This window comes from Hippocampus guttulatus, chromosome 4 (genome assembly GCF_054856545.1).
Source record: "Hippocampus guttulatus isolate MCC_2025c chromosome 4, RoL_Hgut_1.0, whole genome shotgun sequence".
In the NCBI taxonomy this organism is placed as follows: Eukaryota; Metazoa; Chordata; class Actinopteri; order Syngnathiformes; family Syngnathidae; genus Hippocampus; species Hippocampus guttulatus.
The window spans coordinates 19,786,635-19,808,266 of NC_141264.1; the positions used below are offsets into that span (position 1 = coordinate 19,786,635).

General features: G+C 44.8%; 1 protein-coding gene across 3 annotated transcripts in view; it reads left to right on the forward strand.

The window, feature by feature from the left end:
- The window catches only part of tln2b (talin 2b), an 86,514-nt gene that overhangs the window by 53,252 nt on the left and 11,630 nt on the right, over positions 1-21,632 (forward strand). For all 3 annotated transcript variants that reach the window (XM_086108391.1, XM_086108389.1, XM_086108390.1), the window contains exons 21-50: positions 604-732; positions 1,525-1,638; positions 2,601-2,714; positions 2,811-2,945; positions 3,146-3,274; positions 3,387-3,489; positions 4,477-4,685; positions 6,433-6,552; positions 6,693-6,890; positions 7,383-7,522; positions 8,082-8,175; positions 8,440-8,529; positions 8,648-8,770; positions 9,695-9,838; positions 10,037-10,222; positions 10,350-10,490; positions 11,018-11,199; positions 11,837-11,969; positions 12,080-12,181; positions 12,297-12,467; positions 13,890-14,036; positions 14,379-14,480; positions 14,556-14,675; positions 15,217-15,363; positions 17,414-17,580; positions 17,849-18,032; positions 18,933-19,058; positions 19,730-19,846; positions 20,183-20,368; positions 20,990-21,097. In XM_086108391.1, the coding sequence (XP_085964517.1) occupies positions 604-732; positions 1,525-1,638; positions 2,601-2,714; positions 2,811-2,945; positions 3,146-3,274; positions 3,387-3,489; positions 4,477-4,685; positions 6,433-6,552; positions 6,693-6,890; positions 7,383-7,522; positions 8,082-8,175; positions 8,440-8,529; positions 8,648-8,770; positions 9,695-9,838; positions 10,037-10,222; positions 10,350-10,490; positions 11,018-11,199; positions 11,837-11,969; positions 12,080-12,181; positions 12,297-12,467; positions 13,890-14,036; positions 14,379-14,480; positions 14,556-14,675; positions 15,217-15,363; positions 17,414-17,580; positions 17,849-18,032; positions 18,933-19,058; positions 19,730-19,846; positions 20,183-20,368; positions 20,990-21,097 (4,161 nt within the window). The remainder of the gene's footprint in view (positions 1-603; positions 733-1,524; positions 1,639-2,600; positions 2,715-2,810; positions 2,946-3,145; positions 3,275-3,386; positions 3,490-4,476; positions 4,686-6,432; positions 6,553-6,692; positions 6,891-7,382; positions 7,523-8,081; positions 8,176-8,439; positions 8,530-8,647; positions 8,771-9,694; positions 9,839-10,036; positions 10,223-10,349; positions 10,491-11,017; positions 11,200-11,836; positions 11,970-12,079; positions 12,182-12,296; positions 12,468-13,889; positions 14,037-14,378; positions 14,481-14,555; positions 14,676-15,216; positions 15,364-17,413; positions 17,581-17,848; positions 18,033-18,932; positions 19,059-19,729; positions 19,847-20,182; positions 20,369-20,989; positions 21,098-21,632) is intronic.

Here is a 21,632-nt window from a genome sequence, read left to right on the forward strand (position 1 = left end):
CGAATTTCATTTCCAAATATAACTACCGAATGAAAACACGGCTCACATTATCAGCTTAATCTAATGGAAAACAATACCCTTTTTCTCTCTAATGATGTTATGGCCCATAATGCCATATTGAATTCACTGTTAAATATGAGCTAAATGAAGTTGCTGTATTGCCTTCATTTGCATATTTTTGGCATAGCTGCGTATACACCGCCTGCCATTATATTTCCCCCATTTAAAAGGGTGCAGAATCCATGGCTCCCAAGTAAGCTCCCGGCCCTGTTGAGCAGGATATTATCATAGTGAGACACCCCGGCAGGAGAAATGCTGCTTATGGATCATTTTTAACGAGTGCATTAATTGCCACATCCCTGCTGTTATGATTGAGGATAGGAAATCATTGGCCTTCAATCAGAAAGCAACCTCGTACGGTAGCATCTTTTGTAACGCTGTGATAACCGTGTTTATTTTTATTGACAAGATCTGATTCAAGCTGTCATAGTGAGCCAAAATGTGTGTGTGTGTGTGTGTGTGTGTGTGTGTGTGTGTGTGTGTGTGTGTGTGTGTGTGTGTGTGTGTGTGTGTGTGTGTGTGTGTGTGTGTGTGCGCCCTCAGGGGGCGGCTGCTTACCCGGAGAATGAAGACCAGCAGCAGAGGCTCCGAGAAGCAGCTGAGGGTTTGCGTGTCGCCACTAATGCCGCCGCTCAAAATGCAATAAAGAAAAAGCTAGTCAGCAGGCTGGAGGTGAGTCAAACGAGTCAGCATGTTTGCATCTCCTTGTTTGCCTGTCTTCCCCACTACATGCTCCATCCTTGCAATAGAAACATTCCAGTCTCAAAAAGACGCAAGCTCAAAAATCTCAACCCAACATTTACAGCCAAGAATTTATTTTACGGTTGTCAAAACCCGCGTTGAGCCATCAGATCACCCCTAATGAGTTCTCCCACTTCTGCTCCAGCGATCAGGCGTCATACATCACAGTGCTAATGGTCACTTTGAGTCAGCATGAAGAAAGTGCCATGTATATGTTTCAGCTGTGTGTGTGTGTGTTTGTGTTTAAATGTTATACCGTGAATAAATTAAGCCTGCTTGCCTCCAAATCACCTCAGAGTGGGATGTCATATTCTGTCATCACTTCAAAGCTGGTGACAACTAATTAATGTCAACTAAGAAGCAGTTATAAGAACAGGGAAACTGCAGCATAAAAGCAGTGCTCATTATATTGTGAAACAAAACGCTTGACAGCACGCACTTATTTCAATTCCATTCGGTGTGTTTTTTTTTTTTTTTTAAGCCTGTTCTCGTGAGTATTCAGTAAGATTTCAGATGAAAATCTAACCACCCAGTATTTGTCGAAAATGGATCTCTGTCATGTCTGGGAGATTTCCTACTAAATTCTTGGGAGACTGCGTCGCTTCGTTAGATACGGCAGCTTCGGCTTACGTGACAGCACGGTGTGAAGCCCTTTACGGGGCACTTTTTCCTGTTAACATTCATTTTCTATTAACTCAAGTAATCTTTGTGTCACTTGTGCAGGTAGCTGCTAAGCAGGCGGCGGCGGCTGCTACTCAAACAATTGCAGCTGCGCAAAATGCCGCGGCTTCCAACAAAAATACGGTCTCACACCAACAGCTTGTACACAGCTGCAAGGTATGAACGTCACCCTTCTTTTTGTTCGGTAAAAATCTCATCGTCATTCTGATGCCTAAACCCAACCCATGTTTGTTTGTTTGTTTTTTAATTGCCGTAGAACACACAATATAGGCATGCTTTGGTTACTTCCGCCGTTTTACTTCTGATGCTGTGAATTTGTATAATTCCTGTTTTATTGTGTTTTTAATCTGGTAAAGTATTTTTAGATTTTGACTTCATTCCTGTAAATCGTGGGGTGTTGTTTTTTTCCCATAACATGACAACTTTGCCACAAATATTTTTCCCTCTCGAAATATTATGACTCCGTTTTTGTGTAATTTGAAGTTCGTCTCATGAAATATGGACTTGATTCTTGGAAAACGTCATCTTTTTCCGTGTAATGTTTCAACTTCAGGAATACAGTGTCTGTGTTGTAGGGTGACCCAAAAAGATGCGTACCCATGAAAATTTCAATTGTGAGTTTGATTAAAAAGCTATTTATTTCAAATTACAACCACACATTATTCAGTTTATGGAAGACCATTCACCAGAGTTTCAGCTATTTCTGTCAATTTTTAGTCAATTTATGGCTTTCCCAAGATGTGTTCCAAATGTCCACCATTCCGTTGCAAGCAAACCTGTACTCGTCTGACAAAGTTGTCAATCACTTTTACACACTCCTCTTTCGGGATGGCTCTTATTTTTGCTGTGATGGCAGTTTTCAGTTCCTCAATTGTTTGTGGATTTCCCTGGTATATACATTTATTATCGAAAAAAAAATATGGGTACGCATCTTTTTGGGTCACCCTTATATTTAGGCCTACTAAGTTGCTGTATTTCAATGTTGGTCATTATAGTGATACTTGGAGACCTAATTGTGTTTTGTTTTTGTTGTTGTTTTTTTTGGGGGGGGGGGGCTTGGTGTAAGAGAAATTTTAGCTTTGCTTTAGCTAACAATCATGCATCGTGTGCTCATGCAGGCAGTAGCAGATAGCATTCCTCAATTGGTGCAAGGCATGAGAAGCAGCCAAGCCCAACCCGAGGAGCTTGGAGCCCAGCTTGCCCTCATCATGGCTAGCCAGAGTTTCTTACAGGTCTGATTTTCCCCTTTGCATAATAACATCATGAAAAGTCACTCTTTAGATGCTTACAGTAATGATGTGTGATTGATGTGTCCTGCTCTGCTTCAGCCTGGAAGTAAAATGGTGGTGTCCGTGAAGTCGGCCGTTCCGACGGTGGCTGACCAAGCTGCGGCTATGCAACTGGGTCAGTGTGCAAAGAATCTGGCAACCTGCTTAGCAGAGCTCAGAACAGCCACCCAGAAGGTATCTATCCCCCGACACAGGTTTAAAAAGTCGCCTGACTGATGCAAGCATTACGTTGGCTTATTGTTCTCAAGCACCACTTCAATGTGCTCAGTTTGTTGACCTCATCCAGTGCTAATAGGCTCAACTTTTTCCTGCATGATGGCATCCTATCTGGTTGGGCTAACTAACAGCTAAATCTGGGTTGTTGTTTTTTAAAGGCCCATGAAGCGTGCGGTCCACTGGAGATCGACTCAGCCCTCAAAACGGTTCAGACACTCAAATGTGAGCTGCAGGATGCCAAGATGTCCGTTATTGACAGCCAACTCAAACCACTCCCCGGGGAATCGGTGAGCCCACTGAAGTCGTATTGTAAAGATACAAAGTGTTGAAACCACGCAGTGGGGTCATCCCAGTTTAATTGAGATGATTTTTGCGCGGCCTGCTGTTCTGTTCGCAAAGTTGGAGAAGTGTGCACAGGATTTGGGAAGCACATCGAAGGCTGTGGGCTCTTCCATGGCCCAACTGCTGACTTGTGCTGCTCAAGGCAATGAACATTATACAGGTAAGAGAGGTGTATTCGAGTCTCATTTAAAAATAATCACTCTGTCTAAATGTCAAAATGCCAAAAGAGAGGATTATACCGCTTTTCTTTTTTTCACTTAGCTCGAATGATGTGGCGACTGCTTTGCCTTTTTTTTCCAGGGCCAACGGGGCGCTCGGAGGAGGCATGAGGTCCTCATATGAATGTTTTTCCTATAACAATGAATGCTCACAGGCACCTCATCATGCTGTGGCCCGGGGTGCTTCTGGCTACTCATTAATCTTATTTTCACTAGACTTAACATTCAATCAGTAAATGGCTCCTCTTGGCTGGTTCAAGCAATTTGGTGCAATTTTCTGCTAATCTTTTAGTACGTATAAAACATTAGGAGCATCTCCCATGTGAGACCATGTTGATAATAACGGTTGATTTATTTGGACAAAGAGAGCATTTTATTATGTTCTGTTTGTGGCGTTGCAAACCCCCAATGTGCAGAATGCCGCGATTTGGGGAATTAATAGCAAAACACCAGCCTCCGTGTGTCTTGCTTAAAGCCTATCAACCATAAAAACTATTGCTCATCAAAAACAATGCATGTCATTATAAATGAAGGATGTATTTAAATCAAATATGCCTGATCTGAGTGAATAATGTATTCTAGTTTGGAGCGTAACAGAACAATCAATGCAAACAAAGATTATTAATTGAGCACCGGATTCGGAGTCACACTCAGAATTCAGTAGACAGACAGATCCGGATTCTGTGAGTTTCATAACGTGGATAAATGGTGTTTACGCCTGCCACATGCCTGTATGGATGACAAATGGTCTCCAGAGTGAGCTTCTGTATTTTATTTCTTTTAGCTACTGTGCCAGTAGCACATCCGTTTTGGCTAGTCAATGTGTCTTTTACTTCCAGGTGTCATTATCGCAAAATGTTCAAATGTCCTGCCGCAAATTCTTGAACAGACATTGCTGCGATTCCCTCACGCACCTGTTTTGTTTACAGGTGTGGCTGCCAGAGAAACGGCGCAGGCATTAAGGACGTTGGCACAAGCGGCCAGAGGTGTCGCAGCCAGCACTAAAGAGCCTCAGGCCGCAGCTGCAATGCTAGACTCCGCCCATTGCGTCATGGAGGGCTCATCCATGCTAATCCATGAGGCCCACCAGGCCCTGGTACATCCGGGAGATGCGGAAAGTCAGCAGCGACTTGCACAGGTACAAAACCGCGTAGGGTGATATGACATACTTGTCTCTCGGTTTCAACAAGTCATTGAATATAAAACCAATGCTAGGCAGAGGTTATCAAAAGTGCACTTTACATCCTAAGCAGCTTTCTGACCATATATATTTATGGTAACATGCATTCATGAGAATACAATGATATACAGCGGAAATAGAAAAATACCTCGGTTTGCATATGGATATCTGTAAATTTGTCCAAAAGTTGTCAATTTGTCGCTTTAATTTGATAATTCCAGGAAGCAATTGTATTCATCATTTCCTAGCCAAATAAATGTACAGTGCTACTTCTACTTATGAAATTAATTGGCACTGGAAGAAATTTCTTTCCTAGAAAATTTTGTATGTAGAGACTCGTTTTCCATCTAAATGGCCCCCAAAATTCAGACATAAATGTTTTCTAAAGCCTAAAAATGCTTCAAAATATGTAACAAATACATGTTACAATTAGATTGTAGCACAATAAATGAGAGTTGTGCATAATATAAAAAAAAAACTGAGTAAAAAACACAAATGATGGTCATTTATTTTTTTAACTGCATCCTCATTGTTTTTTTGCCCTCTTTAGTCCATGTTCTCTCTCAGAAGTGGTTTGCCTGGCGTTTTGTAAAGAACTGACGCAAGGACGTTTGCTTTTGTCGGCTTTTAACAATCCTTCGAAAGTGTCCAAGGCAAACATCAGCATAGTGAGCGAACACTTTTTCTGGGTGACTCACATTTACGTAAAACTATCGGAACACTTCATGACCCGAGGGGCGAATGACCAGGACGCTGCATAAACACATTCTATCAACACACATTGACTCATGTGGTAGAGGTTGCTCTCAGCCAATGGGGATGCCAGGATGATGCTCGGGAATAGCCTGTGGCAGAGCAACTATAAGTATGTTGCGTTCAGGAAACTCGAAGCTGCGAGGAGAAAGTGCATGTTCGAGAAGTAGACGATGGCACGGAAGGATTGAGAGTCAAATTGTCACAAGTGGCATTTTAATCTGTGGCTATGACAAAGCATGTCTGGGTGATAGACATTTATTGTTTTCTTGCGAAGGGCCGTTAACTCATTCAGTACCAGCCAGTTCTGGACCAAGTCTGAAAAGACGTTTAAAAACGTCTTTGGGAGTGAATGAGTTAATGTCCTCTTTCACTCAGTTTGAAACAGATGAAGTCTAAACTCTGACAGATTTTAGTTTTAGGGTCAATTTGGGTGTCATACGCATAACGTTAACTGCGGAGGATAGATCTTTACTGCAACGACGGTCCTGGAAGCGTATCTAAAGTGACTTGTATTCACTTAAGCACCAATTTCATACTTTTAATATTAAACATGCCTCAACGGTCTTCGATCCCAGTCTCAATCAAATTCAAATGTCATAGAACCATTCCAATAAGTCAGTCGCAATCTCCTCTCAACCGTGAGCATTTCTCCTTGCCACAGCAAATCATTCTAACGCCCATGTGTCGCTATTTTCATTCCGCGTCACCTGCCTCGTGTTTTTCAGGACCGCTAGAGTAAAACATTGCCCTGCGGCCCTCCAGGGAATAAACACCGCTGGTATTTGTCTGCGACGGCTGCATAGATTAATGACGCAGATTACTTTCGGCCGTGAGCCCAGTTTGCATCTGAGATGTTTCACAGCATTTCTCTGGGACACTGCATTATGTGGCGCATTGTTTAGAATGACTTACGATAGTCCGGTCACGGTTGATTGTTCCGTATTTTCAGGTGGCCAAAGCTGTGTCGCACTCGCTGAATAATTGCGTGAACTGCCTGCCGGGCCAGAAGGATGTTGACATGGCTCTCAGGAGCATCGGAGAAGCCAGCAAGAAGTTGCTGGTAGAAATTGTGAGGCCTGCTCCGATTTTCTTGAATTTCTGTTCATGTTTAAAGGGTCCGACCTCCTTATTGAACCGTGATCGCATTTAATTTACTATTTTATCCAATAATGGCATCTCCACGATGGCCTTTTCGATGTGTCTTTGAAGCTTCCCCCCTGCAGTAAGACGTTGCAGGAAGCTCAGACGGATCTGAACCATACAGCGGCTGAGCTCAACCACTCGGCAGGCGAGGTCGTTCACTCCTCCCGTGGAACGAGCAGCCAGCTGGCTGCCGCTTCCGGGAAGTTCAGCCAAGACTTTGATGAGTTCCTGGATGCTGGTGTCGAGATGGCAGGACACACCCAAGTAGGTTTCGTCATCGTACAACGCCACTGAACAGTCGAGTGAGGATGTTGTTGTCATCGCATTTTACACGCAAAGACTGCAAATCCCAGATGTCCAAAAATCCGAAATGTCAAAGCCGAATTTGTCCTATCTTGGTCACTTTATTACCTACTTTTTTTTCCCCCTCCATGATTCGATCAATCAAATTTACTTCAGCACGTTGCTTTGGCCAAGAGCCAACTATAATGAGATCTTGTGATGTTCATGTTCTGGTTATTTTGTTCATTAGTGTGGGAATATCTTCAGGGATCTGAGCTGATGTAGCGTGATACTCAAGCTTTAATAAGCCTTGGCTGGGAAACGGCTGGTGGGGGGGGGGGGGGGGGTCCAATATGTGTTTGTTGCTGTAGCTCACTAGTTGATACCATGTCTCAAATTTGACAAGACATACTGTATAATACAGTTTTGGACCAATCTCCAAAAATGACATCTCTCTTTTTGCTGGCTTTGCAGAGCAGGGATGATCAGATCCAAGTTATTGGTAATCTGAAGAACATCTCAATGGCATCCAGTAAGCTTCTGCTGGCCGCCAAGTCTCTGTCTGTCGATCCCAATGCAGCCAACGCAAAGAATCTTCTTGCAGTCGCAGCACGGTGAGCTATTTGCTGCATGTTTCATTTTATTGTGTACTATGCAATTGAATCTAACGGAATGACAGGGCGCAATTCTACTCCACTGCAAGTAGGAATGATGATAATAATGTTCGGGTATCCTTGTAAGAATCCTTGTATACATTTTCTGGTACAACTCTTGAATACGATCTTATAAAGGTTGTGCAGGTATATCCTACATCCCAAACGTCATTTAAACTTAAAGCTTTTCTTTTTTTTTTTTTTAAATATGACCTTGTCCATTCAGCGTTTCTTCAGGGAGTCGTCTTCCTCCTTGTGGAGAGAAGCCAGGCAGCTGCTCCCGATGGGCTTTGGGCCTGAGTGACTTTTCTCTGTCTAATTAGGAAGATGGAAGCCTTGGCTGGAAGCGGTCTGCGCTCAGCAAGGCTGAACCACAAACCCGAGACAATTCTGTCACTCCTGCACATGCCCGTGCGCCGTTGCGCAATGCGCTGTTGGCCTCTTGCAGTGAATAGCATGAATAACGCTGCCGAAGGCGCGTGTGAGTGACTGAAATGAAAAGGTGGCCTATGTGTTTCAGCGCGGTGACGGAGAGTATCAACCAGCTGATCACGCTCTGCACACAGCAGGCCGCAGGACAAAGGGAGTGCGACAACGCCTTGAGGGAATTGGAGGTAGCCGTCCTTCCATACCATTACGCCGTATGCCAACCTTGACTTTAAATGGATTGCTCGCATGACTTTCAGCACCAATTCTGTTACGTCACCAGAATCATTCGTTGCGGACGAACATTAAAGTCAGCATTACGCTCGTTTCAATTACACAAGTCAATGAGAACGATAATAAAGCGGCACATTAAAAAGTCTTCAATACCAAGAAGTCCTTTGTGGCAATAAGGTCCTTTTACAATGTTTTTGTGTGGGTGGCTGTGTGTATAGGCTGTGAGGGGACTCCTGGATAATCCCAGTGAGCCCATCAATGAACTGTCCTATTTTGACTGCATCGAGAGTGTCATGGAAAATTCAAAGGTAAAATCCCTTCAAAGTATATTTCTGTTACCGTACGAACCAGCCTGAGGGTAAGGTGACTGAGCAGACCGACAAAGACCCGATATTTTAAAAACCTCTGTGTTTCGACATGCCTTAGATCCTCGGAGAGTCGATGGCAGGCATCTCGCAGCATTGTAAGACATGTGACGTGGTGGCTTTTGGGGAGTGTGTCGGTGTGGCATCCAAGGCCCTCTGTGGGCTGACAGAGGCTGCAGGACAGGTGAGATGAAACACTTTACTCATCTTAAATTAATAACCAAGTTGGAAATGTCTATCCATGAAACACACATTAAAAAACGGAGGAGAAAGCCATTCCTAATTGTGAATGAAATGCTTTCTAGTGTACATTGGAAGGATCAGGGCAACATTTGAACCCATTCCAGCTGGACCTTAGTATCCTACCCTTCTTTGAGATACCCAAAAAGTACATTTATTTTGTTCTTCTGCTTAACTGCTCCGCGGAAATCTTGTATTCAACTTCTGTGTTATGTTTATAGGGTTTGTTTATTCTCAATAGAGCAGTACAGCAAACCCCTCGCTATTTACCAGGGCTAGAGATCAAACCCTGCCTTCAATAATTAACACCCCCATAAAAGGTGTTTGGAATCGCATATAGATTCCACAAACTGGCAACAAACATCTTAAAACTCATTCACTCCCAAAGACGTTTTTAAACGTCTTTTCAGACTTGGTCTAGAATTGGCTGGTACTGAATGGGTTAAAAAGGAGTGGATCATAAAGCATCAACAGCACACCTCTAGCATATACACAATCATAAACAACTGCCTTCAAAGGTTATTATTCAACTCGGACAAACCATCTTCACAAGAGGTTCCTCGACAGTATTAGCTAGCAAACTAGCTTAAATGACACGGTAGCACAAACCAACCTGAGATTAAACAAGTATGCTTCGGAGCATGCTGCACGAATGGCACAAAATCGTTCAACTCACCTCTGAGCATTGGCATACAATTGTAAATGCTCACTGTAACACAGAGTCGTCAACGTGGGCTATTAGTTACTGCATTGGTAGAGAAGTAATAACGCTTGGTTTGCTGTCTGATGCTTCACTGTGACAAAATGAGTGCAAAAGTCTTCTCGCGAGCGTATATTTTGCTCTAACTTGTCCATATTTCTGTTCTAGGCCTCTTATCTTGTAGGTGTGTCTGATCCCAATAGTCAGTCAGGCTATGAGGGCCTGGTAGACCCCATCCAGTTTGCACGCGCCCACCAAGCCATACAGATGGCTTGTCAGAGCTTAGTGGACCCAAATAGTAGTCCCTCACAGGTTGGAAATTCCAAACTTTAGACCAGGGTTGGGCAAATTCTTGTCGGCGGGATCCAGCCTGTCGAGCATTGCATGATAAACTGTCCGGTCCTCGTGGCCAAAGAGCACAAAAATTTGCCCAGCCCTGATTTTGACACTGATTCAAAAAAATGTGTTCCAATTGTAAATAACGCTGGCCGGTGTCCATTGGCTCGGCAGGTGTTGTCTGCGGCAACGATTGTAGCGAAGCACACGTCGGCTTTGTGCAATGCCTGCCGCCTCGCTTCGTCAAAGACCTCCAACCCCGTCGCTCGGCGACAGTTTGTGCAGTCAGCCAAAGAGGTGGCCAACACCACCGCCAACCTGGTCAAGACCATCAAGGTCAACTCCCCAACTGATCAAAACGTTGAGTGTCCCATTTGTTACCAAATCTCTTTCATCACGTGAGGAGTTCTTTGCATGGGAGTCAATCCATACAGCCATTACCTGTGGAATAACTGTCCCGGGTTCATATGGAATGTCTTGTTTTTAGGCTTTAGATGGCGATTTTTCCGAGGACAACAGAAACAAATGTCGAGTTGCCACCGCTCCACTCCTTGAAGCTGTCGAAAACCTGTCTACCTTTGCCAACAACCCTGACTTTGCGAGTATCCCAGCTCAAATCAGCAACGAGGTAACCGTTAATCGAAAAATGCCTGCAACTAAATGACATCGTGCCGAGGATGTCACAGCGAGTCGTGAAACAAGACAGAAAGATTTGTGCTGTAAATTTGCTGGGAATTTGAGTTGATTTTCTCCTTTCCTTTACTCCTGTGAAACCGATCACAAGGATACATTTTTATGTTTTCAATCAGAGCGGAAAAGTCCACGCAGCGTCCTCTAAAAGCTTTATGGCTGTAATCTGTTGGAGGGCCGTGTTTAACGGCACTCACGCCCTTACCGCTGCTCTAATCTTCACCTTGTTAATCTAATTGTCGGGGGAGGTTTTGCCCCGGATCATAAAGACTGAAGGTGTTTTTCCCTGTGTTTCCGTAAAGCTGTCCTTCTAATCTCATCCTTGAGTTCGATTGCTCACCTGATCTTCCCGCCGCCGTAGAAGGAATATTAACGTCGCTGTCGTTCCAATCGAGCTCGATTCTCGCCGTTAGCCTTGTACCGGAGTTTTTATTTCACCTGCTCCAATGTCGGCTTTTCCTCCAGGGTTCAGTCGCCCAGGAGCCGATTGTTCGTTCAGCCCGCTCCATGCTTGATAGCTCCACTTACCTCTTAGAAACGGCCCGCTCGTTGGTCCTCAACCCCAAGGATCCCCCCACTTGGTCGATCCTCGCTGGTCACTCGAGAACGGTTTCCGACTCGATCAAGAGCCTCATCACTTCCATCAGGTTGGTTTGCGCCCATTTTTTGGGGGGGATACAATGCATTTACGATTAAAAGGCAATTTGCACTGTTAGTTTAGAGCTGCGAGGAAATCAAAGCATTTAATCAATAGTGGAGTCCAGTTTAGTTTGATCAGTTTTCTATCCTTGGATTCTGCATGCACAGTATCTGAATGACTGGAGTCAATGCTTTGGGATTCTTTACGCTAATATTACAACAGTGTGGGGAATTTCACTTCAAATATAAATTAACTGCGTTGATTGACTGTGATGGTGCAGCCACGAACCAGTCATCTTATGAGAGCAGACGGCTGGGCTCCTCTGTTGCCAGGCAACCACGCCGATGACAGGACTCCGAAAAGGCAGTGCGAAGCGCCCTTCACTTTGTGGTCTTCACACTTCACTTGTCTCACGGTTTAAACAAAAAGAGTTTAAAATAACCACAGCGTGTGCTGCTTTGGATTTTTTTTTTAAATCACAGTCAACTAACCAGTTCCTTCTGTACATATAAAGTTCTTTTGAAAAAAGAGAAAGGGGGGAAAAAAAAGTCAAATGCCTTTAGATGCTATTTGCACTGAAATGAAACAAGAATGCCTGTTTTTTTTTTGTTTGTTTGTTTTCTAAACTTACAACCCCCCACTAGGGACAAGGCACCAGGACAGAAAGAGTGTGATTACTCTATAGATAGCATCAATAAATGTATCCGCGACATTGAGCAAGCATCCCTGGCTGCAGTCGGGCAGACCCTGCCCTGCAGAGATGATATCTCCATGGAGGTAAGCAGCCCATCAGCCCTTGTCTTGTCCGAGAGAAAGCGCTTAATGGGATCTGTAGGCTCTCTGTTGTGATTTATACGATAATTCGTTCTGTCTTTGTAACTCGCTAGGCACTGCAGGAACAGCTGACTTCAACCGTACAGGAGATTGGGCATCTGATTGATCCCGTCTCCACAGCCGCCCGGGGTGAAGCTGCCCAGCTGGGACACAAGGTGCCGGCTCTGATAATATATCCCTCTTTATCCCTTCTGGATTTAGATAAATAAGAGCTCCATCTTGTTCAACAATCCTTTTCCCGCATGACTCTCCTAACCTTATTTCACTTAGGTGACTCAGCTGGCTAGCTACTTTGATCCACTTATTGTGGCATCAGTCGGCCTGGCCTCCAAACTGCACGACCATCAGCAACAAATGACCATCCTGGACCAGACTAAGACCCTGTCAGAGTCTGCCCTGCAGATGCTTTACGCTGCCAAGGAAGGTGGCGGCAATCCAAAGGTACAACACGAATATCGAGCATTACAATATCAAGGTCAGCATCGATGTCATCCTTATTCGAATTGAACCACCAAGCACTACGAGTCAGATAATACCAGATTTCATGATGTCAGAGCTTTTAGAGCAGGAGGTGGTCTCAAAGTAGGCAGAGGTAGCCGCTTCCAAGTTTCATGTGAAGAAGTCCCCGATGCGTTTGCCGTGCTGCATCAAATGCCCTTGAGCAGTCTGCTCTGGGGATGAAGACAACGAAGATCCTCTTAATCCATGAATGTCCTTTCTGCCTAATGTGCAGCTGTAAGTCAGTTGCTGAGTTGTTTCAAAGTTTTCTCTCAAGGTAGGGCGGCTCTTACTCCCGGCTCTAATGATGCAGACAATATGCACTTAACAGTAATTGGACGAGTCTGTCTTTGGTGTGTGAAAGATCCTTTATGCAGGATCGAAGTAGTGAAAGCAGAGATGTGTCACTGTTATGTATCATTTTTATCATTACCTAATGGAGAACTTGAGTCTATTAGAGAAGCAGTGTATTCCCTTATATTGTTATTAGAGCAGCCCCAAAGGCCTTTTTGTTTTCCATCGGACTGGTTCCACCCTACATGGTCGCTTTTTCATTCCACTTTTTCAAGGCCATCAGGTGAAAAATGAACCCATTCCTCAGAACCTCCTCCGACCTGGTTCTAGAAAAGCAGGCCCACGTGACGCCACAATCATCAGATTGGCCGACAGATCGAGGCGTTTCTTGAAGGATACCACAAGGAACTCCACTGCGCACTTCCATTGCCTGGTTTTAAGCGAAAGAAAGACAATTGGCCGCCAAACAATCCAGTACAAAAATATGGCATATACAGTACACATATTGTGTTTACAACAACACTAAACCATATTTACCATTTTATATGTACCTGTGGATAAAATCAGTGAAGCTTGGTCAAAAATTTGTGCCCTGTCTGTCAAGATATCCACTTTCCTTTTTAGTGCTGCCACGCACTGCGCAATGTTAGTTAAGGAACACACAGTTTGCTACTGAAAGAGTACATGGTCTACAAAAATGGGGATATATTGAAAGGTGGGACTTGATTTGATCGAATTGAATAGACCATTGACGCAAGACCGTTAACCTGGCAACATGCAATGAAAATTTTTACCATAAGCTTCACTTATTTCATCCGCAGGTTCATATCAGATTGTAAATATGGTATTGTTGCAAATCACAAAAAAAGTGTACCGTATATAGTGTAATTTTATGTTTTGGTGGCGGGCGGCTGTGTCCTTCCAGCTTGAATCCGGAAACAGATTTTTTTTTTTCATCTGGGTGAAATGTGATGTGCATTTGATAGGCTGTTTTGGAACCTGTAATGGAAAGGTGCCGAAAAAGTGTCCTCTAGCTCATTAGAGCTAATGTTTGGTTTTAATCATCCCCAGGCGTCCCACACCCACGATGCAATCTCCGAAGCAGCCCAGCTGATGAAAGAGGCCGTGGATGACATCATGGTGACTTTGAATGAGGCGGCCAGCGAGGGGGGCATGGTTGGGGGCATGGTGGAGTCCATTGCCGAGGCCATGGGCAGGGTGAGAAGTGGATTTCGCCTGCGCCCTTATTCCCAAACTCATTTGTCCGAGTCATTTCACAGCCGGTGTTCTCCAAATGTGTCCTTGTGTTTGACTCTCATTGAATCGCTTTTGACACCGGCTCCTGAATATTTGCTCAGGATAATACTTAGGCTGCGAACACCCATGTTCTCTTATCACTCTGTATTCATCATAGTCTGCATTTTTTTTTTTTTTTTTGGGGTATGATACCGACATTACCCTGATATGAAAAGCTTGTCCAACAAACTTGTTGAAAACCTTTTAGAATAGACATTGTGTGATTTGCCTTCATGAAACTTATGACGTGCTTGATCTTTATAGCTGGATGAAGGAACACCCCCTGAACCCGAAGGCTCCTTTGTGGACTACCAGACAACGATGGTGAAGTTCTCCAAGGCCATTGCCATCACGGCACAGGAGATGGTGAGTGCTTTTTGATTGTGTAGCTTCACAGACGTTCATTAGCTAATGGGGCTGCCTTCATCCCGCTCTGACTAGATGACTAAATCAGTGACCTGCCCCGAAGAGCTCGGCGGCCTTGCCTCTCAGGCGACTGTGGACTATGGGCAGCTTGCACACCAAGGACGCCTCGCTGCAGCCACAGCAGAGCACGAAGAGGTCAGAGGGCATTGTACCTCTCCACAGAACGATACAGCGATCTTATAAGAGTTTGCTCCAAAATATCACTTTTGAGTCACGGCTGTTTGGACCCAAAATGCTTTCAGATACGCATGCCGATTAAGGCAGATGTTTGCTCTGTGATCGACTCTCCATCTTTGAGATCAAAGTCGAAGCTGCTCCTCCCACATCCGTCACTCAGAGCACCCCCACAATCGTTTCTTTAAAGTTTCCTCTGGTTTGCAGGAAAGCCATGTGTGGAAACATCACGCTAATAAGCTCACAGCTCTTATCAGTAACTTGTACATAACAGGCTGCTGCGAACCCTGCTGGTTACCATAGCGACACATTGCCTTGACAAGTCTAAAAGCCTATAGTGACGCTTACAAAAGAGCACCCACCCACCCATGTAGCTCAGCCTAGAAACGAAATGGTAGGGCCAGCTTTCTTGAAAGAGTGTTTGATTTCCTTTCCCATCTGCTGGGTAAAAGAAAGTTCAGCACCTGATTGAATGGGAGCCAATGACTGGTTCTACTTTCAGGTTGGTTTCCAGATCAGAACACGCGTCCAGGAGCTCGGTCACGGCTGTATCTACCTGGTCCAGAAAGCTGGAGCCTTGCAGCTCAGCCCCACAGACAGCTTCTCCAAAAGGGAACTCATCGAGTGTGCACGTGCAGTCACCGAGAAGGTACCACCACACGCTGGTCTAGTGGCTACGTTCGTCACATTGGTACTCTTTTACTGTTTGAGTTGATCGCACGATGAATAAAGGAGGTTTAAAAATGTTGTACCGCTCCTCCAGCTAAGATAGTGTGAAGCATGTCAGACTTTGAGAAGATTTGGAAAAGACCCTTGGAAAACTCACACCTTAATTAAAGACAAATTATAGAGCTCTAAGACACGGCCTAGTTTCCCACTCAGATTTTTTTAGGGTTGAATTTTTCAGGGTCACATTAACAAGACTACAACTAGATACTGGAAGCATTCCCGTATCTTTTTAGTCCCGGACTGTGAAAATCGGTAGCTGTAAACCCAGTTTAAGATTAATTGTAGACCACTGCAAATATCACTAATAGTCCATTGAAGGCATTTTTGACAAGGTCCCTCAAAACTGAAATTATTTTGAGTCTGATACATCTCTTTTATTGGTGGCCCTTTTTTTTCTCTGGTTTTTCTGGATCTGCCGAAAAAAGGAAAGCTTCCCCCCTCGGCTGATGTTATATGTCTCAGAATTTAATGAAAGTCAATCTGGTAGTTAATGCACATGATTTACTTTGTTATTGCGGTGATAGATGATGCTTCATGTGAAACTGTCTGCTCTTTATATCATCTGACAAGTAATAAAGTTGGCCTTAATCTTGGAAAAGGTTAGCAGAATATAAATGTGATATGTTATTTGGGGTGATAATAAAGGATTTTACCGCAGCGAAAATGCAGGTTATGAAAGCAAAGTTATTCTGAATCTGCTACGCACTGAATAGTAATTATATTGTGTCCCTGTTATGACCCTGGCAATGACAAGCTATGCCAGTCACACATTGCTAAGTCTATTCCACTGGAAGACTGTGATTTCATTCAACGCACTTACCCTACTTGATTAATTTGAGGTTTCACACTTGCTGATTTGAGTCTTGTGCCTCGTTCAAAGATTCCTCTCGAGGCTCTCGGGTCAGACCTACGCTAGTTGTGGTATCTGGCTCATCAACCTGCTTTGATTGTATTGGGCTCTGATTTCAAGCATGCTTAACCTTGCATCCAGTTCAACCCGGAACACTATTTATTCTTCAGCATTTGCTAAATTGTTCAAACCGATTAGAAGCTCGATCGGTCATCACATAAAGCTCAAACCACTTCTAATTGCAGACTTGGCGCGGTTCAAGGAGTACCTCATTGCAGATGTGGCGGCCCGCCAAGCAACTGTACGCTCATCAGTTGCAGTACACTTGCACAATAATGAGATTCAATAAACCAGCGAAAAGTTGTGTCTCTCCGCTTTGAGCTTTGACTGTTAGCGTCGGAGAGGTGTTCAATTAAAACCCATCCTCCCCCCAAAAAGTCATTTTATTGGGGGCATTAATATCAGTCTCTCATTACTGATATTACCGAATGGATGTTCCCCTTTGCCAGTTCTAAAATTTTCAAAGCTCACGTTGTTCACAAAATAAAACGTCTTACAGCATTTGTGTCAAACTCATTTTAGTCGCAGGACAATGTGCAGTTACGTCTTCCCTCGGAAGGCCGTTATGACAGTGAAACCACAAATGAATAGTTTACTAGTTCTGAAATCAGTCAAGTCGATTAAAATAGTTTGATCAATTATTGTTCAAGTAAACAGCCTAACGTAATTATTGCAAAATCTCAACCTTATTTGTTACACATGACAATTTAGTATTTCAGTACAGATTTTAGCAATTTGACACACATGATTTGCTTTCGCGGGCCACGTAAAATGACCTGGCGGGCCGGATCCGGCCCCCGGGCCTTGAGTTTGACACCTGTTATACAGAATAGATAACTATACTATAAATCAGGTTGAGCTTATTTTCAAGAGATGCATATGTCACACCTCGATTGATGGATTGGCCGATGGAGATAGCGTGACAGATGGATGGAGGCACATTTTCTTCTGCCGCAGCCTTAGCGTCGGACTGGACGAAACCGTGGAAGTGTAATAATGACTGTCGAATGAAATGTTCTCTTGATTGTTCTGCAGCTATGCGATGCTTTTTGTGTCGCAGGTGTCTTTGGTACTGTCAGCGCTGCAGGCGGGCAACAAAGGCACTCAGGCATGCATCACAGCAGCAAGTGCCGTTTCGGGCATCATCGCTGACCTAGACACGACCATCATGTTCGCCTCGGCGGGAACACTGAACCCTGAGAATGAGGAGTCCTTTGCTGACCACAGGTGTCTGTGACCTTAGCGCATATTCATCATAGCAATAAGGACACACAGTCCATTTAAAAAATAAAAAGTGGATTCAAACAACGAGATTGCATCCGCGGTTGTTTTCTCAGTAAATGCCGGTCTTCTATTTTGTGAGTGACTCACTCAGGAGAAGCGGAGCGCCCAAAGAAAAGAGACAACTGACCACAAATCTCACCTTTATTTCAAAGAGCCTATTCCTGAATGTAACGACTGTGCTGACAGAAACACAACGCACCTCTTCTCCCAGGGAAAGCATTTTGAAGACAGCCAAGGCCCTGGTGGAGGACACCAAGCTCCTGGTGGCCGGAGCCGCATCCAGCCAAGAGAAGTTGGCCCAGGCTGCCCAGTCCTCAGCTAAGACCATCACCCAGCTCACCGAGGTGGTCAAACTGGGAGCGACGAGCATGGGCTCTGAGGACCCCGAGACACAGGTAACCCGTAAAGCATGTAAATTTGCTTCATTTGATGTCATTGCACAAATATGTACTGTTCGGTTCTGCTCCCAAATGTAATGCTTTTGGCAAGGAGACACAGTAATCTAGCAAACCTGGTTTTAAAAAAAAAATGAGAGAGAGAGAGAGAAATACAGTCAGATTCACCCCAAGACAGATGAGCAATACAAGCGTAGGCAAAGAAAAAAAACCAGGCACACTCAACCAGAGACAGAGGAATGACCCAAGGGCAGACAAGCAAAGATGAGACATAAGTAAGGGACACAAGATCTGGCAGGGACGTAAGGGGTAGGCTCATGTAACGAGAAAAACTCATTCAAAGATCGACTAAAACACAAAGACACAGTTGGGAGACAAGGGCAGCAAAGGAGCTGATACCTGTGATAAGGAAAACAGATAACTGATATACCTTGTTCAAAGCACTAAATAGTCGCATAATTTTCTTTCCGAAAAATAAATAAGACAAACTGCAAGAGACAACGGATAATCCTGGTTTGAAGGAACTGATTGGGGTCACACTCATCAAGAAACCAAGACAGGGGTTGTTAACCCTTTCAGGGACAGCGGTTACTACAGTGGACATCTTACCATGTTATCAAGGTTACAAGGTGCATGAAAGGGTTAAGAAGCTGATTGACGGCAAACAGACAATGGACCAACCTGATTAAAATAACGAAATACGATCAGACAAACCAAGAAGAGGGGCAAAGCAAGAGTCTGCCAGGAGTCCCAATAGGCCATTAACGTACAACTTCATCTCCCCCCCACTCAGTTTAGGGGATGATAAATGCTACATGAGGAAATCCTGTCCCCAGGCTAGCGCTGATGAGCCTGAGCTCACCGCGTTGTGGTTTATTGATCCCAGCTTCATCTCCTCAGGTGGTTCTGATCAACGCGGTGCGCGACGTGGCCAAGGCACTGGCCGAACTCATCAGCGCCACCAAGTGTGCCGCGGGCAAGGCTGCCGACGACCCGTCCATGTATCAGCTGAAAGGCGCCGCCAAGGTAAAAAAAAAAGGTGCAGGCCCGTAGAGCGCGTGGCTGCCGTATCTGTTGTTCCTCTTCATGCAATTCAACAGTTAAAGTCGTCTTTCAGTACTCTCACAATTGCGATCAGTGCATTGAACAACCCAGGCAAGAAACTTCCTCAATGTAACTTTAACTGCTGCATATGGTTTCTCGTCCTTTTTTTTTTTTTTTTCATTTAAATGGAATGAGGGCCACCCAGGATTTTTGGTACCGTTGACAGATTCTTACAGCATATGGTGACCCCAAACACGGGACCCTCTGAAAGTCCTGCTGTGCATTTATTTGCTCGCATTACTATCCTTGTAAGGCTCCTGTTGCGGAATGCACCAAAAGCCTTGTGCAAAATGTGCCAGCATGAGGAAAAAAAAATGTCTTTCAAATTGGGTATCATTGAATTAATAGTATTATGAATGTTTACTGAATTATGTTGCCTTTTTTCTGTCTTTATCAGCTGTGCAATTACAGCATAACCAAATAAGCACCTTCAACTCGCAAAAAAACAAACCAAAAACCAATTTTAAAAAAACATAGACCAATTATTTTGCGAGCACTTGTTTTTATATGTGACTGCTGTTTTGTATTTAAGGAGAAAGAGCGCCACCTCCTGGTTTGACTGCCTCATCCGCTTGACTGGCTTTATTTGGCAGGTCATGGTCACCAACGTGACGTCTCTTCTGAAAACGGTGAAGGCAGTGGAGGATGAAGCCACTCGCGGGACGAGGGCACTGGAGGCCACCATTGAGTTCATCAAGCAGGAGCTGACAGTAAGACTGCCTGACAGGCCGGAACTCTTCTTTGATGGTGATGAAACCAAGCCTCGCACTCAAGCGGGTCAGGGATATTTGGTGTCTATTGCTCGGAACCAAACGACTCCACTCCTCTTCTTATCCGGCTCTGTTTCTCACAGCCATTGTGGGACTTTTACGAATCTTATGATGGGCTAAAGGTCCCATTGATGAGTATTTTATATCACCCCAAATTTTTATTGTACTGTCAACGGCCTCAGAGTGAGCTTATCACTTTCATGTCTATCCTCCGTGTGTGCGTTTTGGTTTTCTGGAGTTTCACACAAGATCATTTCTGATGTGTCTCCATCGCAGGTGTTCCTGTCGAAGGACGTCCCGGACAAGTCCACCACACCTGAGGAGTTTATACGCATGACAAAGGGCATCACCATGGCGACGGCCAAAGCCGTGGCAGCGGGCAACTCTGCTCAGCAAGAGGATGTGATCGCCATGGCCAACCTGAGCCGCAAATCTGTTTCTGATATGTTGACAGCCTGCAAGGTTGTAAACCAAATGAGACCTTTTATACACACACACACACACACACACACACTATTATCCATCCATCCATCCATTTTCCGAACCGCTTGATCCTCACTAGGGTCGCGGGGGGTGCTGGAGCCTATCCCAGCCATCTCCGGGCAGTAGGCGGGGGACACCCTGAATCAGTTGCCAGCCAATCGCAGGGCACACAGAGACGAACAACCATCCACGCCCACACTCACACCTAGGGACAATTTAGAGCGTCCAATCAGCCTGACATGCATGTTTTTGGAATGTGGGAGGAAACCGGAGCACCCGGAGAAAACCCACGCAGGCCCGGGGAGAATATGCAAACTCCACACAGGGAGGCCGGAGCTGGAATCGAACCCGGTACCTCTGCACTGTGAAGCCGACGTGCTAACCACTGGCATACCGGGCCACCCCACACACTATTACTAACAATGATATCCTAAAAAGTGCTGTAAAATATGACTGCTGATTTTTTAAAAATGTGTCCACATTTTCCACTTGATATTTTGAGCCGAGCGACATCCCACTGGGAGCCATTTATTTTGGTCTCCTTGAAATTCCCAGAATCCTTTATTCTCTCGCTCTCGCTCTCTCTCTCTCTCGACTCAGAAAGCGGCACACCACCCAGAAGTGAGCGAGGAGGTGAAAAGCAAGGCCCTGCAGTACGGCTCCGAATGCACCACTGGATATGTCCACCTTTTGGAACAAGTCCTACAGGTTGGAATGAGACTGTCACATTTGAAATTTGTATGTACTTGCTGCTTTAGATGACAGGTGGCCGTTGTGCTGCGTTCGGTGGCGCGCATTTCGCAGATCAGGCCAAACATGGCATTTGTGGAAATTGAGTTCGGCAGCAAAATCCACTCGTGTTGATCCATCTCGGGGGCGGACAATTGACCACGTGCTGTCGGTTGACATCACAGTTGCTAAGGGCTTAGGTAACGGCCAATTACGGCTCACCTGTTTTCTGCGTTGAGCCGGAATTGGTCGTCACCTGGCCCTGAGGCAATGTGAAGTTATTTTCAGTTGAGAGCAAGTGGCAAACGTGCCCCCTCCCCCCCACTCCCTCGACCTCCAATTTGGGGGGGTGGATTTTGCCAGCAATTTTGCCAGCATTTCTGCTTTTTTGTTCACCTCTTCAGCGAGCTCACATATTTTGCCGTTTACATGTACAATGGAAAAAAGTGCAACGTTTTGGCGTTGGAAAGCAGAAGTCTCAAAAGCACCTTGTGGTGTTATTGACTCGTGTGCT